Here is a 22814-nt window from a genome sequence, read left to right on the forward strand (position 1 = left end):
TTTGGAGGAGTTATATAAGAGTCAAGATCTCCATTCTTTGACTCATCTTGGGAGATCTGAGATCTTGGATTTGGGACTTCGTCCCTCTCCTTGAGGGAAGGGTTCTCCCCTTAGGGGGAAATCCTAGAGCTCCATTCTCCTCCATCCCTTGGCAATCTATCCATCTCCGGAGCGAGGAGGCATCCCCAAGACATCGGAATCATCGACAAGCATCTCTTCTTCCCCTTCTTCTCAAATCTAGGGTTGTAAGTATGCTTTTCTATTTGTTTTGGGGCTATTCTTCGTTAGCAATGGAGTAGATCTCTAGATCTAGGATGTAGGGAGTATTTGTGATGTGATGAATGATATAAAACTATGTAGATTTTTGCCATGATTCTATTCAATGACTTGTTGATGCATTATTCTTGTTTGATGTAATGTGATTGTATGCAAACTCTTGTGGATTTGCCAATTCCCTATTTCTATGATTTTGCCCTATTTGTATCAATTAAATCTTGGATGTATTTTTGTGATTTGAACCTAATTCACATTCTTGATTGATTGTTTGAATGTTTTGTAGATCTTGTAGAGATTATCTCTCACTCGATTTTCTGAGGGAAGCACGCGTAAGGCGCAAGCCCGTGTAAGGACGTTTGAGGGATGAGATTTAGGAGGGAAATAGGATAATTCAAGAGGGTAGGATAGATTTATGCATTAATCTTTATATCTTATGGGTTGAGAGGTAATGATTTCTATATTGATTTTCCGAGGGATCTTCGTGACAGGAACATTCCCGTGTAAGGACAACATAGGCTCATATCTAATTGACCGCATCTAGGTATAGATTTCAGTCCTAAGCCGGTTGTCTATTGCAAGAGAGAACCGGCAACCTTCTACAAATAGTGGACAATTGAGAAATAAGATTTGGTAGATCATTTACATTGAATAACATCACAAAGAAACCGAAGTCCTAGTATCTATTCCCCTCCATTCACTACGCTCATTCTCTCCCTCATTACTCTCTTTCTTTTCTCTTCTATTTCTTATCCTAACATTTGTAGACCACTTTTCGATTGTCTAGATAATTTGCCGTGTGAAGTTAACTAGTGATTAATCAACAGTACCTGTGGATACGATAATCTTTTATATTACTTACGACATTTCCGTACACTTGCGGAGAGCGAACAATAGGTGTACTCCGACAGCATCTTGTCCACTCGATCACTCATCAGGAGTAGTGACAGCAGAGTGCACAGTTGTTATAGCCCTACCCACTCGGTCTCACCATCGTGTGTGAGATGGCAGACTTGCGTCAAGGGTGGCCATGTTATATTGCATCATATGCATGATTGCATTTATTGTTTGTGTTTGCTGCACTTTGTTTGCTGTATATTGGATGAATGCATATGATTGACATGCATATAGGGACATGTTATTTTCGATCTGACGACTTTATTATCCTGATAGGAGGTCCTAGTGAGTATAACTTCTCCCTTTTCTTTCAATTTTGCATTATTCATTATTTCAGGAAACTATACACATATTTATTACTATTTGTTATTTTATTACTATTGGTTATTTTATTACTATGCATGTCTGCTTGGTGTCCGCTGAGGAGTTGACTCACTCCGTTGATATTACCAATTCAGGTTGATGCTGTTAGGAGGTTCCAGTCGCTAGTTTCCCACCACTTGTCGCGACGGGCTCACTTATTTTGGCATTTTGGTTTAGTTGTTACGATTTATAAATTTATAATTGCACTCGAGGATTTTTGTCGAGTTTTGGCCTACAACTTATTTTTTCGCTGCGATGGTTTCTCTGTTGTGTTATGCGTTTTTCGTCATAGTAGTGGAGTAGGTTATTTTAAATAAACTGCATGGTTGTGTTAGCCAGAGGCTGAGTTTATTATAAATTACGTGGATGGTTTGTTTATTTTATTATTATTATTCCAGCCGTGTTGGCCGAGGTTTGTGTGGCCCTGAGGGTTTGTAGTAAAGTCTCAGATTGTCACCCGTACATGGGAGATGTTGTCGAAATTTCTTCTGACAGGGACTACCTGGGGCGTGACAATAATTTTAGTATCAGAGCAGGTTCCGATTTCAGATTTTTATGTTCTAGACTTTCGAGTTAATCTGATACCAATTCATTTGGTATCAAAGCAGGTCTACGATGCCTGTTTGTTGTGTTCTAGATTTTTGAGTTAATCTGATACCAATTTATTTGCTATCAGATCCCAGTTTTTGCGAGTCAATCTGGGTATTTTTCGGATTTATATGGATTTTCGTCGATTTTTACGTTTCAGAATTCTGAGGTATTATTTGATCTCGTCAAGGAAAGGTCATAATTTAGGGACTAGACAAGGACGGAACATACTCCAGACGGCAACTAGGTATGATGTTTAATTTTATGATTTTGGTACTGTATTAATACTTGGGTAACATATATATCTTTATTGGTCATAAAATGATATGTAGTCTATATTGGAATTAGCTTCATTGTTAGTAAGATATGGTGTGGTGTCCTTCTCATAAATGTGGCATACTTACTAGACAATAGTTATAAGACCACTCTGTAACTTATTATCATAAAGAAGCACTTATATTAAGGCAAACGTGAGATGAACCATACAAAGACTACCACGAAGGAAATAAAGAGGTGAATTTCAGCAATCACTAAGAGAAGGTATCAAGGTAAGATTTGCATGAAAGGATTTAAGTGATATGCATCTAAGTGGACCATGCATTCATTTTGGTCTGTTTGGTACGGGCTTGTACCAGTACTACTCCACAAGGATAACTGGTTGGACTTCCTAAAATATCCTTTTCTTCTTGTATTTGATTCCGCCATTCATTCCTTTGTTTTCCCTATCTTTTCTTACCTCCTCTACAACACACTTACATGAGTTATGTGATTCCTCTTCCTTTGCCTAGTCCTCCTCCTCCTACGTCTAGGGTTGGTGATTAGTATAACCACTAAAATTCAATGACTTCCTCCACTTAGAGTTTGTGCTAGGGACCAATACTAGCACCTAGGACACTTGAAATGTCTCATTCTAACAGTGGATTAAAAACCTATCTTGGAACTAGTTTTAAAAAATTTAGTTAGACTTTTTTTGTAATTGACCTTTTCCTTATCTTACACCTTTGGGTAGTTAGTTTGCTATTACTGCAAACAGCCTGAGCACCTGAGCCGAGATTGTTCGTTGAATGCTCAACATATGACTTTCGGGGTTGTTGTTCATGGAGGACAACACAGTCAGTTAGGGACTCGACAAGGAGGACAGAGAGCCCAATCTTCACATCGTCAGCAGAGGATAACTCCCCCTGCAGCAGCTACATATGACATGTATGGACAGGAGCACTCCAGTGCCCTTATGATATTCCAGAGCTCTATTCCGGGACCACAGTGTCTGACTCAGGGGCAGTATTAGTTGTAGCCTCAACCACTAGTGCAGTATCAGCTGCAGCCCCAACCACTGGTTCAGTACCAGTCACAACCCCAGCCGCCGGTCCAGTATCGGTCGTAACCCACATATCCATCTCTGGCTCAATATCCGGCACCGTCACAGTGGCAGGCTCAGACTCAGGCGCAGCAGCCTTTGGTAGCACTACCACCTCCACCACCGCCAGAGACTGGACGTATTCACGCGATTACCAGAGAGGATGCACAATGGACCGACAGATCCGTTTTTCGCGGTATGGTTTTACTTTATGTATTATTCGCTGATATACTGATAGATACTGGTAGCTCGCATTCCTTTATTTTCCGTCCCTTTATGAGGGACATAGGTAGACTACCTACCCTTAGACCGCATCGACTGACCGCCTCCCTACCATCCGGTGATACATTGGACGTTACTCAGGAGGTCAGAGGTTGCCCGTTAGACTTTAGCAATATGATACTCATGATTGAATTATTAGTACTAGAAATGGTCAAGTTCAACATTATCCTGGGCATGGATTGGCTGTTTGCATATCATGCCACAGTTGATTGCCAGACGAGGGTGGTCACATTCCGACCTCCGAACCAACTCTCGTGGGATTTCACTAGCATCAGGGACGATGGCATATCAATCATTCTATGATTCGGGCTCAGAAGCTACTATCACATGGTTGTCATGGATTTCTTTTGTCTTTGATTAATACTAACGACAGCGGGAGTACTCAGCTATTAGATGTTCCAGTGGTCCGAGAGTATCTAAATTTATTTCCAGATGAGTTACCAGGCTTGCCTCCCCGAAGGCAAGTAGAGTTTGCTATTGAACTAATTCCGGGAACCGCGCCGACATCGAAAACTCCATACCATATGGCACCGAAAGAGTTGGACGAGCTAAAGGCCCAACTCCAGGAGTTATTGGACATGAGATTTATTCGCCCTAGTGTTTCTCGATGGGGTTCTCCGGTGTCGTTTGTCAAGAAAAGGATGGTACTCTAAGGTTGTGTATCGATTACAGTAGCTGAATGCAGTGACCGTCAGGAATAAGTACTCCTTACCACAAATCGAGGATTTATTTAATCAGCTCAGAGGTACATCAATATATTCTAATATTGATATGCGATCCGGATATCATCAGCTGAGAATTAAGGAATCCGATATTCAGAAAACAACATTCTGTACCAGATACGGACATTATAAATTTTTGGTAATGCCATTTAGGTTTATCAATGATCCAGCGGTGTTTATGGATTTGATGAACCACATCTTTCTGGAGTATTTAGATCAATTCGTTGTCATTTTTATCGATGACATTTTGATCTACTCGCGTTCCGAGGAGGAGCATGCACAACATCTTTGCATAGTCTTGGAGACTCTTCAACGACATCATTTATACACGAAGTTCAGCAAGTGTACTTTTTGATTACCCTCAGTTGGTTTTTTGGGGCATGTGGTGTCTAGCCAAGGTATTTTTGTAGACCCTTAGAAGATCGAGGCTGTCACCAGCTGGGAGCAGCCGAAATCGGTTCAGGAAATCTGCAGTTTCCTGGGACTAGCTAGATATTACAGACGGTTCGTCAAGGGTTTCTCGAATATCGCTATGCTGCTGACACGTCTGAGCAGGAAACACATGAAGTTCATGTGATCCAAGGCTTGCGAGACTTTTTTTCAGGAGCTGAAGAGAAGACTAGTAACAGCACCAGTTCTGGTTTTACCCTCTGGAGAGGACGGGTTCGTACTTTACATCGACGCATCTCTTCAGGGTTTGGGCACTGTTATGATGCAGCACGGTAGGGTAGTCTCCTATGCTTCTCGTCAGTTGAAGGAGCATGAGAAAAACTACCCTGTACATGATCTGGAGCTAGCCGCCATCATCTTTGCTTTGAAGATTTGGCGGCATCATCTGTACGATATTACTTTTGAGATTCTCATTGACCATAAGAGTCTCAAATATTTGTTCATTAAGAAGGAACTCAATCTCCGACAGAGGAGATGGATGAAGTTCCTGAAGGATTATGATTGTACCATTAGCTACCACCCAGGGAAAGCTGATGTGGTTGATGATGCACTTAGCCGGAAGTCCAGAGGGACTTTAGCTTGCCACCAAGTTGTGGTCACAGACTTGATTCAAGGTTTCTCCGAGTTGGGACTTAAGGAGCAGGGACAGACAGAGCATGGTATTCTGGTTACTATGGTTTCTCAGTCGTCGATCAGGACGAGGATCCGAGAGGCCCAGCCCGGTGATCAACACTTATAGTCCATTGGCAGCCAGATAGTTTCCGGGCAGCAGATAGAGTTCACCCGAGATGACGCGAGTATTATATATTTTCGAGGCCGATTATGCGTACCTCCATCTCACCCGGTCAGGGAGGAGCTACTTCAGGAGGCTCATCACTCTCAATTTGCGATCCACCCAGGTGGAACACGCATGTATGGAGATTTGAGGCGTTCCTATTGGTGGAATGACATGAAGAAAGACATAGTGGAATTTGTAACTAGATGTCTTGTCTGTCAGCAGGTGAAAGCTGAGCACCAGAGACCTGCCAGATTATTACAGAGGATTCCTATTTCTGAGTGGAAATGAGAGCATATCACCATGGATTTTGTGGTGGGATTGCCTAGGATACGACGAGGTCGTGATGCGATTTGGGTAGTCGTTAACCGATTAACCAAATCCGCGCACTTCTTAGCGATTCAGAAGACTGATTCTTTGGATCGATTGGCAGAGCTATATTGTTGAGAGATAATCAAATTGCATAGTGTGCCATTGAGTATTATATCGGATAGAGACCGATGGTTCATGCCCCAGTTTTGACAGAGTCTGCAACAGGCCTTGGGCACACGACTCCGATTCAGTACAACCTTCCATCCGCAGACGGATAAACAGTCAGAGCGGACCATCCAGACATTAGAGGACTTGCTGAGGTCTTGCGTTATGAATTTTGGAGGCAGCTAGGAGGATCACCTACCATTAGTTGAGTTCGCCTACAACAACAGCTATCACTCAGCTATCCAGATGGCACTGTTTGAAGTGTTGTATGGTAGACCTTGTCAGACACCCACCTTCTGGGAGGAGGTTGGGGAAGCTCAGCTGCAAGGACCTCATAGAGTTCAGCAGGAGGCAGAGTTGGTCCGTACTATTAGACGGAGGATGTCCGAGGCGCAGGACCGCCAAAAGAGTTATGCTGATCGGAGACGCAGCCCCCTGGAGTTATCTACTGGCGACCATGTATTCCTGAGAGTTTCACCCACGAAAGGGGTGAAAAGATTTGTCCTCCGAGGTAAGCTAGCTCCGCGATACATTGGGCCTTTCCAGATCTTGGAGAGGATTGGAGCGGTAGCTTACCATCTGACACTACCACCGGCTCTAGTAGACGTACATGATGTATTCCATGTATCTATGCTGAGAAGATACATAGCCGACCCAACACATATTCTGTCAGATATACTAGTTCTCATTCAGCCTGATGTTACCTACGAGGAGGTTCTGGTACGAATACTGGACCAGAAAGAGCGTCAGTTGCGGAACAAGACGATCCGGTTGGTTAAAGTCGGATGACAACATCATTCCAATGAAGAGGTTACTTGAGAGCTCGAGGATACGATCCGAGCTCGATAACCCCCATCTTTTCACTTGAGGTATGTGGGTTAATTTCCGTTCAGCAATTATACTATCTATTTATTGCTAGTACTTGCTGATGGTAAATAACGAAATTTGAGGACCAAATTTTTATTAGTGGGGGAGAATGTAAAATATAGCAAAAAAATTAAATTAAATAATAAGGTTAAATAGAGAAATAATCTTAACGGATTTTTTTTAAATTTTTAGAAATATTTAGAAATTTTTTGGAAATTTTTCAGAGACCGTAAGGTGTAGGTTATGGGGATAAATATCGGATCACGAGAAAGTCTGTTTAGGCTACCCCACTTGAACGAGGAAAAGTTTTATCTTTCTTTTCCTTTTTTCTTTTTTCCTTTTCTTTTCCTTCTCCCATCGCCAAACCCGTGCCCGACTCCTCCTGTTTCTCTTCTCCTCTTCGTTTCCTGATCTCTTCTTCTTCCCCTCACATCTTCTCCACGGATCTTCTTCCCGATCGCAACCCTTGTTGCCCGGGCGCCACCTTCTCTCTGCCCTAGCCATCCCTGGACGCTGAATCCTTCCTCCCTCATCCTCTTGCGACACCGACCATGCTTCTGCTTCCCCGCCTCTTCCTCTCTTCCAGCAGAGCATCACCAACTTTACCTTCCCCTCGTGTTACCCCGGTTGCAACGACCGACACCGGTCGCCAGCCGCCGATCGCTCACGGTCATCCTCGACAGATCACCCCCCTTGCTGCGATTTGGCAGCACAACAACCACCCCGAGCCCTAGCTCGATCCACCACCGGTGTCCTCCCGTGCCCTAGCCTTGGTCCACCGCCACCTCTGCACGGGTTTGGTTTCGGATAGGAGCTAGCAGCCGAGGCCCTCTTCCTGATCCAAGCCGCCATCTTTGATCTGGCGATGACAGTAGGCTGTGGATTCTGCCGGCGGCCAGATCGGAGACATCGTCGGCAGAGATCGACTGCCGATCCTTAGTGTGGAAGGGGCGGTCGGCATAGAATTAGGTATATATGGTTCGTATCAGATTTCATGTTTGTCTGGTAATTATAGCTTCGGTCAATACTGATTATTAGAGATCCTCTAGTTTCGGCAGCAAGCTTCTCCGGCGGTGAATCAACAGCGGAGCATCCGGATTTGGCAACTTTGCTATGCTCTGGCCATAGGTTTTGATAGCAAAAGTGTTTTAGCAGTGAGTCAACAGTGGCTGTGAAGTGAGGTAAGGATAGCTGATTGATCTTTGATGTCGATCATGGTTTGAATTGAAAGTTGTAATTAGTTGATCATGTGTAGATTGATTAGGTTTAGAATTAATCTAATGGAATGATTAGGGTTAAGGCAATTAACCCTAGTTAACCGTTGGATTCAATTTAGGTAGGCAAATGGTTATGTTGATTAGGGTTTTTTCCTAAATTAGTTTTGGGGATTTTATCTAGCTATTTAGCTCTTTTGAATTTTTATCTAAATAAAAATATATATATTGATCGATGCAGGACTCTAATTCGAGACGAGCGTCTCGACGTCAGATTTGGCTTGATTGAATCTTCTTTTTGAGGCGGGTACCTTGACTTATCTTTTAGATATTGTCATTTGATATGCATACTAGTAGTTTTTAATAAGTAGTAATGATTATGTTCATATCTGCATTGGTATATCACTAGTAGTTACCAATGGCGTAGCCAGGATTTTAGACCAGAAGGGGTGATTTTTAAAATTCTAAATATTAGTATAGATCAATTTTCACTTTCTAATAGTTTAAATTTTGAATTCAATAAGTTAAACATGAACTCAAATTTAAAATTTTTTTAGTTTAGCCCTTGATTTTGGTTAAAACTGTTCGATCGAAAAGAATTTAGATATCTCCACAATGACATGATATTGTCTACTTTGAGCCTAGACCCTCATGACTTTACTCTTGGGCTCACCCCAAAAGACCTCATTCCAATGGAGATATCATGTATTCTTTTAAACCCATGATCTTTCTCATGTGTTTTCAATGTGGGACTATGTTTGCATCTAACCCCAACAATCCCCCCTCAAATAAAGGACCACTGGCTCCTTAACGTCCGATCCTCAACCCACTAGGACTTCCTGCCCCTCGGTTCACCCGACCTACTAGGATTTCCTTGCCTAGTCACAACTAGGACTTCCTGCCTAGTGTCTGATTCTCTTGATCCGGACATGGGAGCCCCCACTTCTTCGTTCAAGGTCAACATTCCACCCACATGGTTCGATTAGACCATGGCTCTTGTGCACAGTTGGCGGTTAGTCCTTCTGACAGTTGTTCACTTTGGGCCTAGGCCCTTATGGCTTTGCTCTTGGGCTCACCCCAAAAGGCCTCATTCCAATGGAGATATCATGCATCCTTTTAAACCCATGATCTTTCTTATGTGTTTTCAATATGGGACTATGTTTGTAACCTTACAACCCCAACAAAAACAATGATCTGTCAATCCTCAGACCTCATTTATGACTCAAAGTCAAAGAATCATTTGGATGGAAAAGACAGAGGAGAAGGATGTAATAGAGGGGAAGATGACCTATTTGAAGTAGGTATATCTCATATTTTCTTAAAATACCTCGACATTCATATTTCACCTAATTTATCGTTAGAATAATATTTTAAACACATAATTACTTAATTTAATGACTATCTTTTTTCCAACCATTCAAAAATAATAATAAAATTGATAGTAAACAAATAACATACTTGACTAGCAAATAAAAATATGAATATGAAAATTTGACACTATATATTTTTTTTAGCACTTAAATTTGTAACGAAAAAGATCAAACAAGAAAATTTTACCATAATCAAAATGTATTTGCTGTGGAGAATTGGTGTAGCGATGATGACGAAACTCGTAGCAAACAATATCGTGTGGTGACAATAATGTGGGCGGTAGTGACAGAGGGGAAAACACAAGGAAAAAATAAAAACACGATATTGAAGACAAATAAAAAAAAATGGGAGAGAGAGGCGAAAAAGAAATCAGGAGAGAGGAAAAAATTAAAATATGGTTAGTTTTTCATTAGATTTTTTAAATATAAAAATCCATAGAATTTTAAAATTTATAATTAAGTCTTTTTATTTTTTTCCCAATGTACAATTTTTTTTCTCAAATTTCAGGGGGTGCGGTCGCACCCCCAAAGCTCCACCTAGCTACACCCCTGCTAGTTACTTGTTGCATGCTTATTTTTACTTACTTGTTTTGCATTCATACATTCTTGATTATATATGCCCATAGAGGTAGTGACATACCATGCCTTACGATACACCGGACTAGACATTTACCATATCTGACATGTGTACCAAGATCTTCGTATTTGATCCATTTATTTTGGTACATGTTGTATGGAGGTAGATATGGTCAAGATTTTCATACCTAGTGTCATGCATCATCTTGCATGATTGCATGTTGAGCGATTGGTAGCCCCATTATTGTTGAGCCTATCACCAGTTACATGGATCTGTACATACAACCACTCATGAGTTAGTAGTATATCAGGCAGGGTGTGTGGCAGTTTGCTCTGTCGGTGCTCCGCTGGTCTACTCATGGGTAGCGTGACGTAGTGTGGTAGCACGTCAGGGATCCCTCCTCTGGACTGTCTCAGGGAGATGAGAGTATTGAGCTCCCCCACTTATGATTTGGGGTAGGAGGATAGGTGTACTCTAACAACATCATATCCACTCGGTCACTCATCAGGAGCAGTGACGGCAGAGTGCACAATTGTCATAGCCCTACCCACTCGGTCTCATCATCGTGTGTGAGCTGGCTGACTGGCGTCAGGGGTGACCATGTCATATTGCATCATATGCATGATTGCATTTATTGTTTATGTTTGCTGCACTTTGTTTGTTACATATTGGATGGATGCATATGATTGACATGCATATAGGGACATGTTATTTTCGGTCTGACGACTTTATTATCCTGATATAGGAGGTCCTGGTGAGTACAGCTTCTCCCTTTTCTTTCAGTTTTGCATTATTCATTACTTCAGGAGACTGTACATATATTTATTACTATTGATTATTTTCTTACTATGCATGTCAACTTGGTATCCGGTAAGGAGTTGACTCACCCCATTGATATTACCATTTCAGGTTGATGCTGTCAGGAAGTTCCAGTCGCTAGTCCCCCACCACTTGTCGCGACGGGTTCACTTATTTTGGCATTTTGGTTTACTTGTTACAATTTATAAACTTGTGATTGTACTCGAGGATTTTTGTCGAGTTTTGGTCTACTACTTATTTTTCCACTACGATGGTTTCTCTGTTGTGTTATGCGTTTTCCGTCGTAGTAGTGGAGTATGTTATTTTAAATAAACTGCGTGGTTATGTCAGCCAGAGGCTGAGTTTATTATAAACTGCATGGATGGTTTGTTTATTTTATTATTATTGTTCCGGCCGTGTTGGCCGAGGTTTGTGTGGCCCTGAGGGCTTGTAGTAAAGTCTCAGATTGTCACCCGTACAGTGGAGATGCTGCCAAAATTTCTTCTAGCAGGGACTACCTGGGGCGTGACAAAGGTTGTCCGGATGCTAGACATGAGGTTCCAACAGGTCACGGTTGACCAAATATTGGATTTGGGGACCCTAGACTTGGTTTAAGCAAATCAAGGGGAGATCAATCAACCGATCGATTGAACAGGGATTCAATCGATCAGCCGATCGATTGGGACTGTGTTACGACAAGCAGTGGCTCAATCGATTGGACGATCGATTTGGAGAAATTATCGCGTGCACAGAAGCTTTCCCAATCGATCAGCCAATCGATTGGGCACCTTCAATCGATCGGCCGATCGATTGGGGAGCTAGAAATCTCACGATAGTGGTTGAATCGATCGGTCGATCGATTCATGAGTTTTCCAGAGAGCACAGAGGCTAGGGTCATAGCTAGGTGGAGCTTTGGAGGTGCGACCACACCCCCTGAAATTTGAGAAAAAAAATTGTACATTGGGAAAAAAATAAAAAGACTTAATTATAAATTTTAAAATTCTATGGACTTTTATACTAAAAAAATCTAATGAAAAACTAACCATGTTTTATTTTTTTTTCTCTCCCTTGATTTCTTTTTTGCCTCTCTCTCCTATTTTTTTTATTTGTCTTCAATATCGTGTTTTTTTTCCTTGTGTTTTCCCCTCTGCCACTACCACCCACATTATTGTCACCACAAGATATTATTGCTAGCGTTGCCATTGTTTGCTACGAGTTTTGTCATCGTCGCTACACCAATTCTCCACAGCAAATACGTTTTGATTATGGTAAAATTTTCTTGTTTGATCTTTTTCGTTACAAATTTAAGTGCTAAAAAAAATATATAGTGTCAAATTTTCATATTCATTTGCTAGTCAAGTATGTTATTTGTTTACTATCAATTTTATTATTATTTTTGAATGGTTGGAAAAAAGATAGTCATTAAATTAAGTAATTATGTGTTTAAAATATTATTCTAACGATAAATTAGGTGAAATATGAATGTCGAGGTATTTTAAGAAAATATGAGATATACCTACTTCAAATATGTTATCTTCCCCTCTATTACATTCTTCTCCTCTGTCTTTTCCACCTAATTGATTCTTTGACTTTGAGTCGTAGTTGAGGTCTGAGGATTGACATATCATTGTTTTTGTTGGGGTTGCAAGGTTGCAAATATAGTCCCACATTGAAAACACATGAGAAAGATCATGGGTTTAAAAGGATGCATGATATCTCCATTGGAATGAGGCCTTTTGGGGTGAGCCCAAGAGCAAAGCCATGAGGGTCTAGGCCCAAAGTGGACAATATCATGTCACTGTGGAGATATCTAAATTCTTTTCGATTCAACAATTGGTATCAAAGCTCGAACTGCAAGAAGGATTAACCGCCGATTGTGCACAAGAGCAACCATGTGGGTGGAATGTTGACCTCGAACGAAGAAGTGGGGGCTCCCATGTCCGGATCAAGAGAACCAGATACTAGGCATGAAGTCCTAGTTGTACTAGGCAAGGAAGTCCTAGTAGGTCGGGTGGACTAAGGGGCAGGAAGTCCTAGTGGGTTGAGGATCGGACGTTAAGGAGCTAGTGGTCCTTTGTTTGAGGAGGGGGGGGGGGTTGTTGGGATTACAAGGTTGCAAATATAGTCCCACATTGAAAATACATGAGAAAGATCATGGGTTTAAAAGGATGCATGATATCTCCATTGGAATGAGACCTTTTGGGGTGAGCCCAAGAGTAAAGCCATGAGGGCTTATGCCCAAAGTGGACAATATCATGTCATTATGGAGATATCTAAATTCTTTTTGATCCAATAGTTTTAACTAAATCAAGGGCTAAACTAAAAAATTTTTAAATTTGAGTTCATGTTTAACTTATTGAATTCAAAATTTAAACTATTAGAGAGTGAAAATTGATCTATACTAATATTTAAATTTTAAAAATCGCCCCTTTTGGTCTAAAATCGTGACTACGCCACTGTCAGAGGCGCCTTGAATCGATCAGTCAATCGATTCAAAGTCTCCTCAATTGATTGAGAGTCATTCAATCGATTGGGATCCGACCGTTGCGCAGGTTATAGTCGTTGTCGAGCGTCTTCCTCCGCACAACTTCCTCTCCACTTCTTGCGACGATTCATTTTTACTTGTACAAGGAACACGAGGATTGCTTGGTCGCCATCACCCAAGAAGTACTCGATTGTGGCCATCCTAATTATGTCATCTCACTTTGGGTAAGATAAACCCTAAATGCATGAGGAAATTCTCCTTGTTTCCAAAGTTTGTCAAAAATTTCACTTCATTCCCCATAATTGTTAGAAGACTCATTATTTCATCCTTAATAGGGTTGTAAATGAACCGAACATTCATGAACAAGTTTGGTGTTAGGCTTGGTAAGAATTTATTTATGTTCATTCAATACACACAAGATCAATTAAATAAACAAGTTTGAATAACTCTTTAAAATAAATAAATAAGTTTAAATACATATGTGTTCAGCTCCTTTAATATTTATGAACAATGTACGTGAACATCATTCACGAGCTGTGCTCATTAATAAAATTTTTATCAACATGCTAAATAAAAAAAATTAAAATGAATAAATAAGTTTGAGTTGTCCAGCTCAATGATCAATTAAATAAATAGAAGTTTCAAACAATTAAATAAATTTGAATTGTGAACTCGATAACACGAAGAACCAAATTTAAATTAAGTTCGAACTAAGCTTAAGTTCATAAAAAAAAAATTAAGCTAAGATTAAACAATCGTTTCAATGACATGATTCACTTTAGATTCGAGTAGACTTAGCTTGGTTAACTTATTATACAAACTTAAATACTCTAAAACTTATTCAGCTGAGCTTCTTTAGAGCCCTAACCCTTAATGTAGGTTTAGTTGCTAAACTTACAAGAAAGGTCCTTGTCTGAACATTTATGACGCTAAAAAAAACTTCTTTTTGATTTTTTAGACCCTTCACCAAATAAATTAATATGTCAACTTCCCACCAGATATCTCGCCGGTCCAGTGGACCATCTCACTGCACTATTGCTTTCATTTATAATGCACTCAACATATAATTCCAACTAATATATATATATATATAATGCTTTTAGAGCTACTTAAAATCCAATAAAGGTTCTTTAGGAATACTATAAAGATCTCCTTTCCTTCGCTTGCCTTCCTATATAAAGAAAAATATCCAGAGGATATATAGAGATCGGTGATCGGAAATGGAGTTGGGAAGAGGAGAGATGTTGGTGGCCTTCTTCTCCATGGCCTTGTGGATTGGTGGCGTGACGAGAGTAGAGGCTCAGCTCAAGGTCGGATTCTACTCTCAAAGCTGCCCTCACGCCGAGGCCATTGTCAAAGAGGAGATCGAGAAGGCCCTCGGAGACGACGAAGGCGTCGGCGCCGACCTGCTCAGAATGCACTTCCATGATTGCTTCGTCAGGGTGATCGATCGCACTTCTCCGTCTCCTCCTCCTCCTCCTCCTCTCGTCAAATTGTAATATTGCTGACGAATCCAAGTGTTTGAATCGATCAGGGTTGCGATGGTTCGATTTTGCTAGATTCCACCAACAGTAGCAAAGCCGAGAAGGACGCGGAGATCAACCTCACGCTCGAAGGATTCGACATTATCGACGCCGTGAAGGAGAAGCTGGAAGCCGCCTGCAGGGGAGTTGTCTCCTGCGCCGATCTCCTCGCCTTCGCCGCCAGAGACGCCGTCGTTCATGTAACGGTCTTGTGTTGACTCTGTTCGATCTTGTTCGGCAATTGATCGATCGTTGATTAAGATTCTTAATTGGACAGTACGGAGGAATTCAGTACGAGGTGCCGTCGGGGAGAAGGGACGGGAAGATCTCCGTTGCCACCGACGCTGACATCCTCCCTTCGCCGGACTCTGAGCTCGCCGCGCTCACCCACTTGTTCGTCTCCAAAGGGTTGAGTCAGGCCGACATGATCGTCCTGTCGGGGGCCCACACCGTGGGCATTGCGCACTGCGACGCCTTCTCCGAGCGGCTGTACTCGGCAGCCCCGGCGCTGGAGGTGGAGTACGCGTCGGAGCTGAGGAAGCAGTGCCCGCGGGGGAGCAACAATACCGCACCGATGGACCCGCAGTCGCCGCACAAGTTTGACAACGGCTACTACCAACTCGTGCTCGGCGACCGCGCGCTGTTCACCTCCGACCACGCGCTGCTGTCCACGCAAGGCACGGCGGCGCAGGTGAAGAGCCTCGCCGGCGACTACTGGGGCTTCCAGAGTAAGTTCGCCGCCGCCATCGTGAAGATGGGCGCCATCGGCGTCCTCGCTGGCTACGACGGTGAGGTTCGGGCCAACTGCCGAGTCGCCAACTGAGCAATTAATGTGCTGTAATACATTGATTTGCGTATGTGATCGGTTCTCTGGTTACGTCGTCGTCTCTCAAATTGTAATATTGTGTCGTTTTATCTCGTGATTTAAGAACGTCAAATGATTGTTGTTGTTTTTTTTTTTCTCGAAATTAAAGAAATATTATTTTCACAGGTTGCCATATATTGTAACAGTTACCTATAATAGACAAAATCATAAGTGTACCACTCTCGTCAAATAATAAAAAGATAAGAGTTTGAGAGAGAAAGAAAATGAGTTGAGCACGCACAAGAAAACTAGGAAGAAATCCGAATTTGGAAAACGATTTTATGATTTCAATTTCGCTACAATGATTATTAACACTCTAAGTTGTATTTACTTTCCTACCTTAATATATGTTCACATACAGATGGTCTATCCTGAGACACCGATATAAACTTTTAGAATTATATTAGCGTGTCTACCTAAACTCGACATATACTTTTAAGAGGACCTTACTAAAGAAACCGCTTTCTTAGGGAGACTCCTGTCACGATGTTTCACGGTCCTCTAGTGTCATCCCAAAACTCATTAAGCTTTGTGATAGCTAATAGCTAATGGTGTCCTCATGAGGTTTTGGACAACTTTTGTGACCAACCCCTCATGTCTCGATTCTTTATGGGTCGAAGATTTAGATTCAACTTTCGGTCCTTCCCCATGTTTCGTGAGATACGAAAGTGCACAATTATGTCACAATTATGTATGTGTAATATAGTCGGATCATGAAACAAACATAACATGCAATAGAGAAAGGTAAATAGACCTATAAAAAAACATATCAACTATTCATCGGGCTATTACATTGTCCTAAAATCTAGAGAACTACTCCATGGAGAGAAAATTACAACCGAAAGGCATTGAATTAAGTATCATATAACTCAAAACAAAGAGAGGGGAGAAGAGGAAGCTTAGCCGAGATGGGTGTCGGTGTCTTCGGAACGATCTATAAGCTCCAAAGGTGAATGGAAACTTCGACAAACTCCTTGGATGACACTCTTAGGATTCTTGTGACGGGGAAAACTCTCCTCCCCCCAATATAGGAGTCTTCTTGGGCTTTGTATAGCCCTTGGAACAGACCAAAATGGTTGGAAGTTCCATAACTTTCGAGTCTCTGTTGTCGCTCCATGGTTGTGCTTGGGAGGCATGGCCGGACAGTATAGTGCCCAGCTAGATTGAGGACCGGACATGGTCGTGCCATGGGGCACGACTAGATTATGTCCGATGTTGTGAAGAGGAACATGGTCATGCCAAGGGGCAGTTGGAAATATGAATGGAATAAAGATGTGGAGGCGAAGAGACTTTATTGTGCATGGATTTAGTCACACATTAGAAGTCTCTTGGCTTTATTGTTGGTTTAAGTTATGACACATACATTGATGTTGTAAACATATGCATGGGGAGAAACTCTCTCACGCGTGAGTGCGCAGAGGTGGGTGCAAATCCAAAACCCAGATTGTACTAAACCAAGGATGACTCATGTGCGAGCACGACCTGCGCATGTCGAATGTCGGACTGGTCGAGGTAAAATTTGCTCAAAAGAATAAACCAACATATTACCTCTTGAATCTCTTTTTTCTATATGCTCAGGAGTGTAACGGAAGCATTAATGTGAAATTAATGATGATTCCGTAAATTGTAGACATTAATGGTGGTATTAAACTCATTAATGGTGATTCCGTAACGTCTTAGTATTAATGGCGATATTAAACTCATTAATAATGATTTTATAACGTCTTGACATTAATGAAAACATTAAACCTATTAATGACGACATTAAACCCAACATTAAATAATCATAATTTGATCATTTATTGCAGGCAAGGTGAGAGCTCCTATATAAGGAGGCTGGATCTTGAGCAAAGAGAGAAGTGGAAGAGAAGCGAAAGAGAAAGTAAGAGAATTCCTCCACCTTCATTCCCCGATTCTTCTCTCAGTCGTGCATCCGCTCGACTGAACTACTCGTGATAACACTTAAGTGCATTCTCAGTTCACCACGAACAACCAATGTTTGGTTGCATTCGTGGTTTTGCCGTTGTAATATGGGAAACAGACGACTCGAGGAAACCTCGAAGCATAGCCGGAGGTGGGGCGAATCTGTTTCAAGGAAACTGCGACCATCACGGGCCTCAGTACCTTCGCCTGTCCGACCGCTTCGCTTGCTCAGACTTTGCTGCTCAATCTCGGTGCTCTGTCTGTACTCAACAACTAACAGAAACTAGCTCTCGTTAGCAGTCTGAGATTATCAGCTCAGGTCATCTCAATAGATAAGTTAGAATTGATTTTGTATAATTTTAATTCAGTTAATTCCCCAATATCTCCGGCAATAGATTGCCCAATAATCTTGAAACAGACTCCATTCTATTGAGATTGTCACGCCCCTAAATGAGTCCATTCCAAAAAATTTCGACAATATCTCCCCAGTATCGGTGACAATCTGAAGTAATAAATACATACACAACATATAACATTTTCAACATCCCACACGGCTGGATATAAGCATAACCACACAGTTTAATAAGCTTACACGGTTGAAAGTAAACACACAATCAGGCAGTATAATAACAGCCCACACGACTGAAAGTACAATGAAAAATCATAAAATCACACAAATGTAAAACCAACAAAGTCACTAACTAAAATATCTGCAACCACCACACTAGACTCCAAAATCCACATCGACTTATTAGAAAACAAAAATGCGCAAAATCACTTTACTACCAAACAGAAATAAGATTAAAAAGAAACTGTCCTCGAGTGTGACGTCGGACCTTGATTCATCTACCTGCTACCTGACAAAAGAAAAACCAATTTGTGGGGTGGTGAGTATTGAAACTCAGCGGGTATAAGAAAGATAGTGCATGAACATAACATTTAAATAAAGAGTGAGCCAACAGTATACAGTCTCATAATGGATTAACAGATACTAAAATAAAATCACAATAAATGCTCATACCTGAAACCATATCCTAGGCTAGATAATAGAAGGTCAGAAGTGGTAGCTAATCTGCTACAGTACTACTCATAACTACAGAGGTGATAAGCAAGATATATACAAATTTTCAATAAATAAACCAATGTCTAAATATCTACAATGAGAGTATATCTCAACATAAGTAAGCATAACAACATATGTGCACAACAGCAGTAAGCAATAACAACATCTGTAAAACAGCAACAGCCAAAACAAATATAATAACAACGTATGCACGGAGGGTCACCCTGCCCACCTCTCTACACCACGACCCTTGTATGGTCGAGAGGCCGAATCGATGACAACTGTACCACCCAAAGGCCGCCACTACTCTCGAGTGACCGGATGGACAGGTGCTAAGTAACTATATAGCTATAAATCGAAGGGGGTCCCTACTGCTCGCAACTCCAGCTACCACTACCCATAAGTGGCTGAGTGTGGCACGACAGGACAAGCGACATCTCCTCCAACTACCACTACTCATGAGTGGCCGAGTGTGCGGCACAGCTCGACGGCTCACTTTCCCACAAGGAAGACGTGGTTGCCTATCTGCATGCAGTGATATGATGCGTACAATGCAGCAGTCATCATATATATAAACAGAAAACATGTATGCTACATGAAGCCAGCATGCTCAGTAAGACATGTAAATAAACAACATTCAAGCAAGTAAGCATGGTATCAGGTGTCCTTTTATCCAATATCTAATATCTAGTGTCTGGTATCTAATATCTGATATCTGCTAAATATCATAGATAGCAACGAGAGACTGTATAGAAATCGAAACAAGTAGCTCAAAGATTGAGTGGAAGTATCAAGCGCAGGAAAAATAAGAGTGAAGTCAAGATAAACACGATAGTTATATGGATTTATAGCTCATGCACTAAGATCAATATACTAAAGAGATAAAGCAAGAAGTACCCGCCATGTGTACTTATCAATCGTGCTAAACAATTTCATACCGAGACGCTTGTCTCGAACCAGTATCCTATAACATAGAATACATAGTATACCTAAGTTCTATTATAAACCAAATAGCTAAACCTAATCTAAAACCGATTATGAAACTGTACTTTAACTATACTTTATAGTCCCACATTTCTTTTACATCAAATCTCCTTATGAATTAATCCAATTCAATTAGTTAATTCTTCTTGTTAACATACTTTAATTATCCAACAAGAGTATAAAGCAACAATCCAATTAAACCATTATCTCTCATTAGCATAATTGATTATCCTACCAATATGAATCAATCCACTTGATAATTAACACATCATGAATCCAACCTGATCCGGTGGTAAGAAAGGGGGCTCGTTCGGGGAGAGGTCGTCGCCACATGGAAGGTCAACGCCCCGGAAGCTAGGCTGATCGACTGGTCACTTACCCGATCGGCATGAGAAGTAGCCGGTTCAACATTACAGATCGGCCAGGTACCGAGCTTCCGGCGCTCAGGAAATCCTATTATTAAAGCAAGCGCCGAGCGGACACCCCGCTCGGACTCTCACCAGATCCCGGGTCAGCAACTTGGGAGCGGCCCCTCGTTGGGCGAAGGACCAGCACAGTGAAGCACTGGCCGAACGGGCCTTTACAGTGAGTGGTGGCCGATCGGCTATCCCGCTCGGCCATGAAGGCGATCAGTCAACCGGATAGCTCTTCCGCTCGGCTTAAAGGAGGACAGCCCATCAAGTCGGCAAAGATCGATTGAGCGGCTCTCTAGTTCGACACTCTCTCGCTCGACCCAGTAACAGACAAAGGGAGTAGTTGGGAATATCTTCCTAGGCACAAGTGTCACTGACAGGCAGCATGGTTAGACAGAGAATCGTACAGTGAAAGCTTCCACTGTCATGTCAGGGATATGCTTGTGCTGTTAAGGTATGGCGTCAGACACGCTTTTCTGACACATCCTTTCCAAGTATACTTTGAGAAGCGTGCATACCTCGGGGAGTGTGCACACGCCCCCCGGGAACCCTATATAAAGACCCCCAGACTTCGACGGAGGTATGCTCACTATTATTGTTGCTACAGTTACGCTGTTCTCTTCTCTACTTCGTTTTCTCGTCGCCGATGACTGACTTGAGCGTCAGAGGGCCATCGTCGAGGAACCCCTACCCGGCTCGACACTAACGACTTGTGGTTGCAGGCTTAGCTCGCCGGAGATCCACGTCACCTTCAGTCCACATCCAGTCAACGTGAGCGCCACCTTCCCAGCGACCGTCGACTCGACTCTCGGACAGAATCACAACCCATCACCACTACTCATCACACTAATCCAATCTAATGATGCTGATACAATCATGTACTCCTCTAAATCAATCGATCTGTTAGTTAACTAAAGCAAAACATATCATGAAATAAAATCTCTATCATCAACCTATTATCAGACTCTAAATCAGCTACATCTCCAAATCAATCCAAGACTAACAACCAAACACAACACACTATTTATTCAGGTTTAGTTTTGTTACCCCAATTTGTTCTGTAATAGCTGGGTGGAGATCCCCCTTGTCGAATCCAATGGAAAGATGGCTCCACAGTGGCAGCAGGGCAGCAGGTTCACCAATGATCAGCTGTTGAATGCAGCACAAAACAATAGCATAGTAGCTATTGCCCTAGGTCCCGTCAGCATGTGAAAGGGCAAATCGATCTCCCAACTCCATCTCTGTTCCTTGGCAAACCATTGCACAGATAGTAAGAAGCTGGACATGGCTTGGCGTCGGGTGTCCGCAACCAGTAGGAGGAAGACAGCAGTGAATCGGCGCTGAGGAAGAAGGAGAAGCGACTTGAATCGGGTCAGTCCAGTAGCCAGGTGAGGCGAAGGCCTCCGTCGACGGTGAGCTCACGAGCAACCGGCGATCGGGCGAGGGTAAATCACGGGAAAGAGGGGAAAGACTCCACAGAGAGAAGGGAGAAGACTGGCGATGAAGAGGTCAGCAACTCCCTCCTTCCACGGCGGCGTCGGCAATCGATCAGTGCTGGCGCGCGACGAGGCAGCGGAGACACCATCGGCGATCGAGTGAGATCGCGTAAGAAGAAGAGGTGAAGGAGACCGACGACTGTGGCTCAAGGAAGAAGAAGAGGCCGACGGTGGATTTGGGGAGAGGGTGGCGCTTGTGAGGTGAGAATCGGGCAGGGAACGAAAGAAGGGAGATTGAGCGGCGGTGGTAAGGAAAATTGGGAAAGAAAAGGAAGGGAATTAGGGATTTAAAGCAGACTGTTAATTATATACTTAGGGTTAATTAATTAAATCTTAAATTAGTTCCTCAATCAACTTCCACCTCCAGATATTCCAAACAGATTTTTCTCGAGCATATAAATGCATCCCCTCTAAGTACATCATACGAGTTCCGAAAAATCCCCAGAAAATTTTTAAAAATTCCTAAAACTTCCATTAAGACTATTAGCCTATTAAACCTTATTATTTAATTGTTATCTCGTATGATATTTTACAGAAATGACCACAGAACAGAATATTGAGGTGCAACAGACTCAACAAGTGCAGGCTCCCTCCGCCCTAATTGGAATTGTGCCAATCAGTTATGACGAAAAACTAGAGAAGTTCTGTGGACTGAACTTCAAGAGGTGGCAGCAGAAGATGCTCTTCTACCTGACCATACTCAATCTGGCTCAGTTCTTGACCAAGGACCCTCCCAAGCGTGCTGAGGATGCTGATGCGTAAACCATCAGTGCAGTGGAGGTGTGGACTCATTCTGAGTTCCTTTGCCGAAACTACATCCACAACTGCATTGCCGACTCACTATACGCTATATATAGCATGAAGAGAACGACTAAGAAGCTGTGGGAGTCCCTGGACAAGAAGTATAAGATGGAGGATATAGGGACCAAGAAGTTCATCGTGGGCCGATTCCTGGATAACAAGATGGTTGACTCCAAGACAGTGATCAGCCAAGTCTAGGAGCTTCAGGTGATCTTGCACGAGATCTACACAGAATGGATGATTCTGAGTGA

General features: G+C 42.2%; 1 protein-coding gene and 2 long non-coding RNA genes across 3 annotated transcripts; 2 read left to right on the top strand and 1 right to left on the bottom strand.

The window, feature by feature from the left end:
* Window positions 1-7405: 7405 nt before the first annotated feature.
* LOC121970098 lies at window positions 7406-9289 on the top strand. Its single transcript, XR_006108841.1, has 3 exons — window positions 7406-8020; window positions 8101-8232; window positions 8507-9289. It is a non-coding gene; the product is annotated as an uncharacterized LOC121970098 (long non-coding RNA).
* A 4001-nt stretch (window positions 9290-13290) lies between these two features.
* LOC121970099 (peroxidase 5-like) lies at window positions 13291-15971 on the top strand. Its single transcript, XM_042520553.1, has 3 exons — window positions 13291-14937; window positions 15030-15218; window positions 15296-15971. The coding sequence occupies exons 1-3, from the start codon at window positions 14716-14718 to the stop codon at window positions 15839-15841; spliced, it is 957 nt and encodes a 318-aa protein (XP_042376487.1). The 5' UTR covers window positions 13291-14715; the 3' UTR covers window positions 15842-15971.
* Window positions 15972-18314: 2343 nt separating this feature from the next.
* Window positions 18315-22037, bottom strand: LOC121970100. Its single transcript, XR_006108842.1, has 2 exons — window positions 21314-22037; window positions 18315-18663 (listed from the first exon to the last, which is right to left on the bottom strand). It is a non-coding gene; the product is annotated as an uncharacterized LOC121970100 (long non-coding RNA).
* Window positions 22038-22814: the final 777 nt, after the last annotated feature.

The sequence above is a fragment of the Zingiber officinale genome, chromosome 4A (genome assembly GCF_018446385.1).
Source record: "Zingiber officinale cultivar Zhangliang chromosome 4A, Zo_v1.1, whole genome shotgun sequence".
In the NCBI taxonomy this organism is placed as follows: Eukaryota; Viridiplantae; Streptophyta; class Magnoliopsida; order Zingiberales; family Zingiberaceae; genus Zingiber; species Zingiber officinale.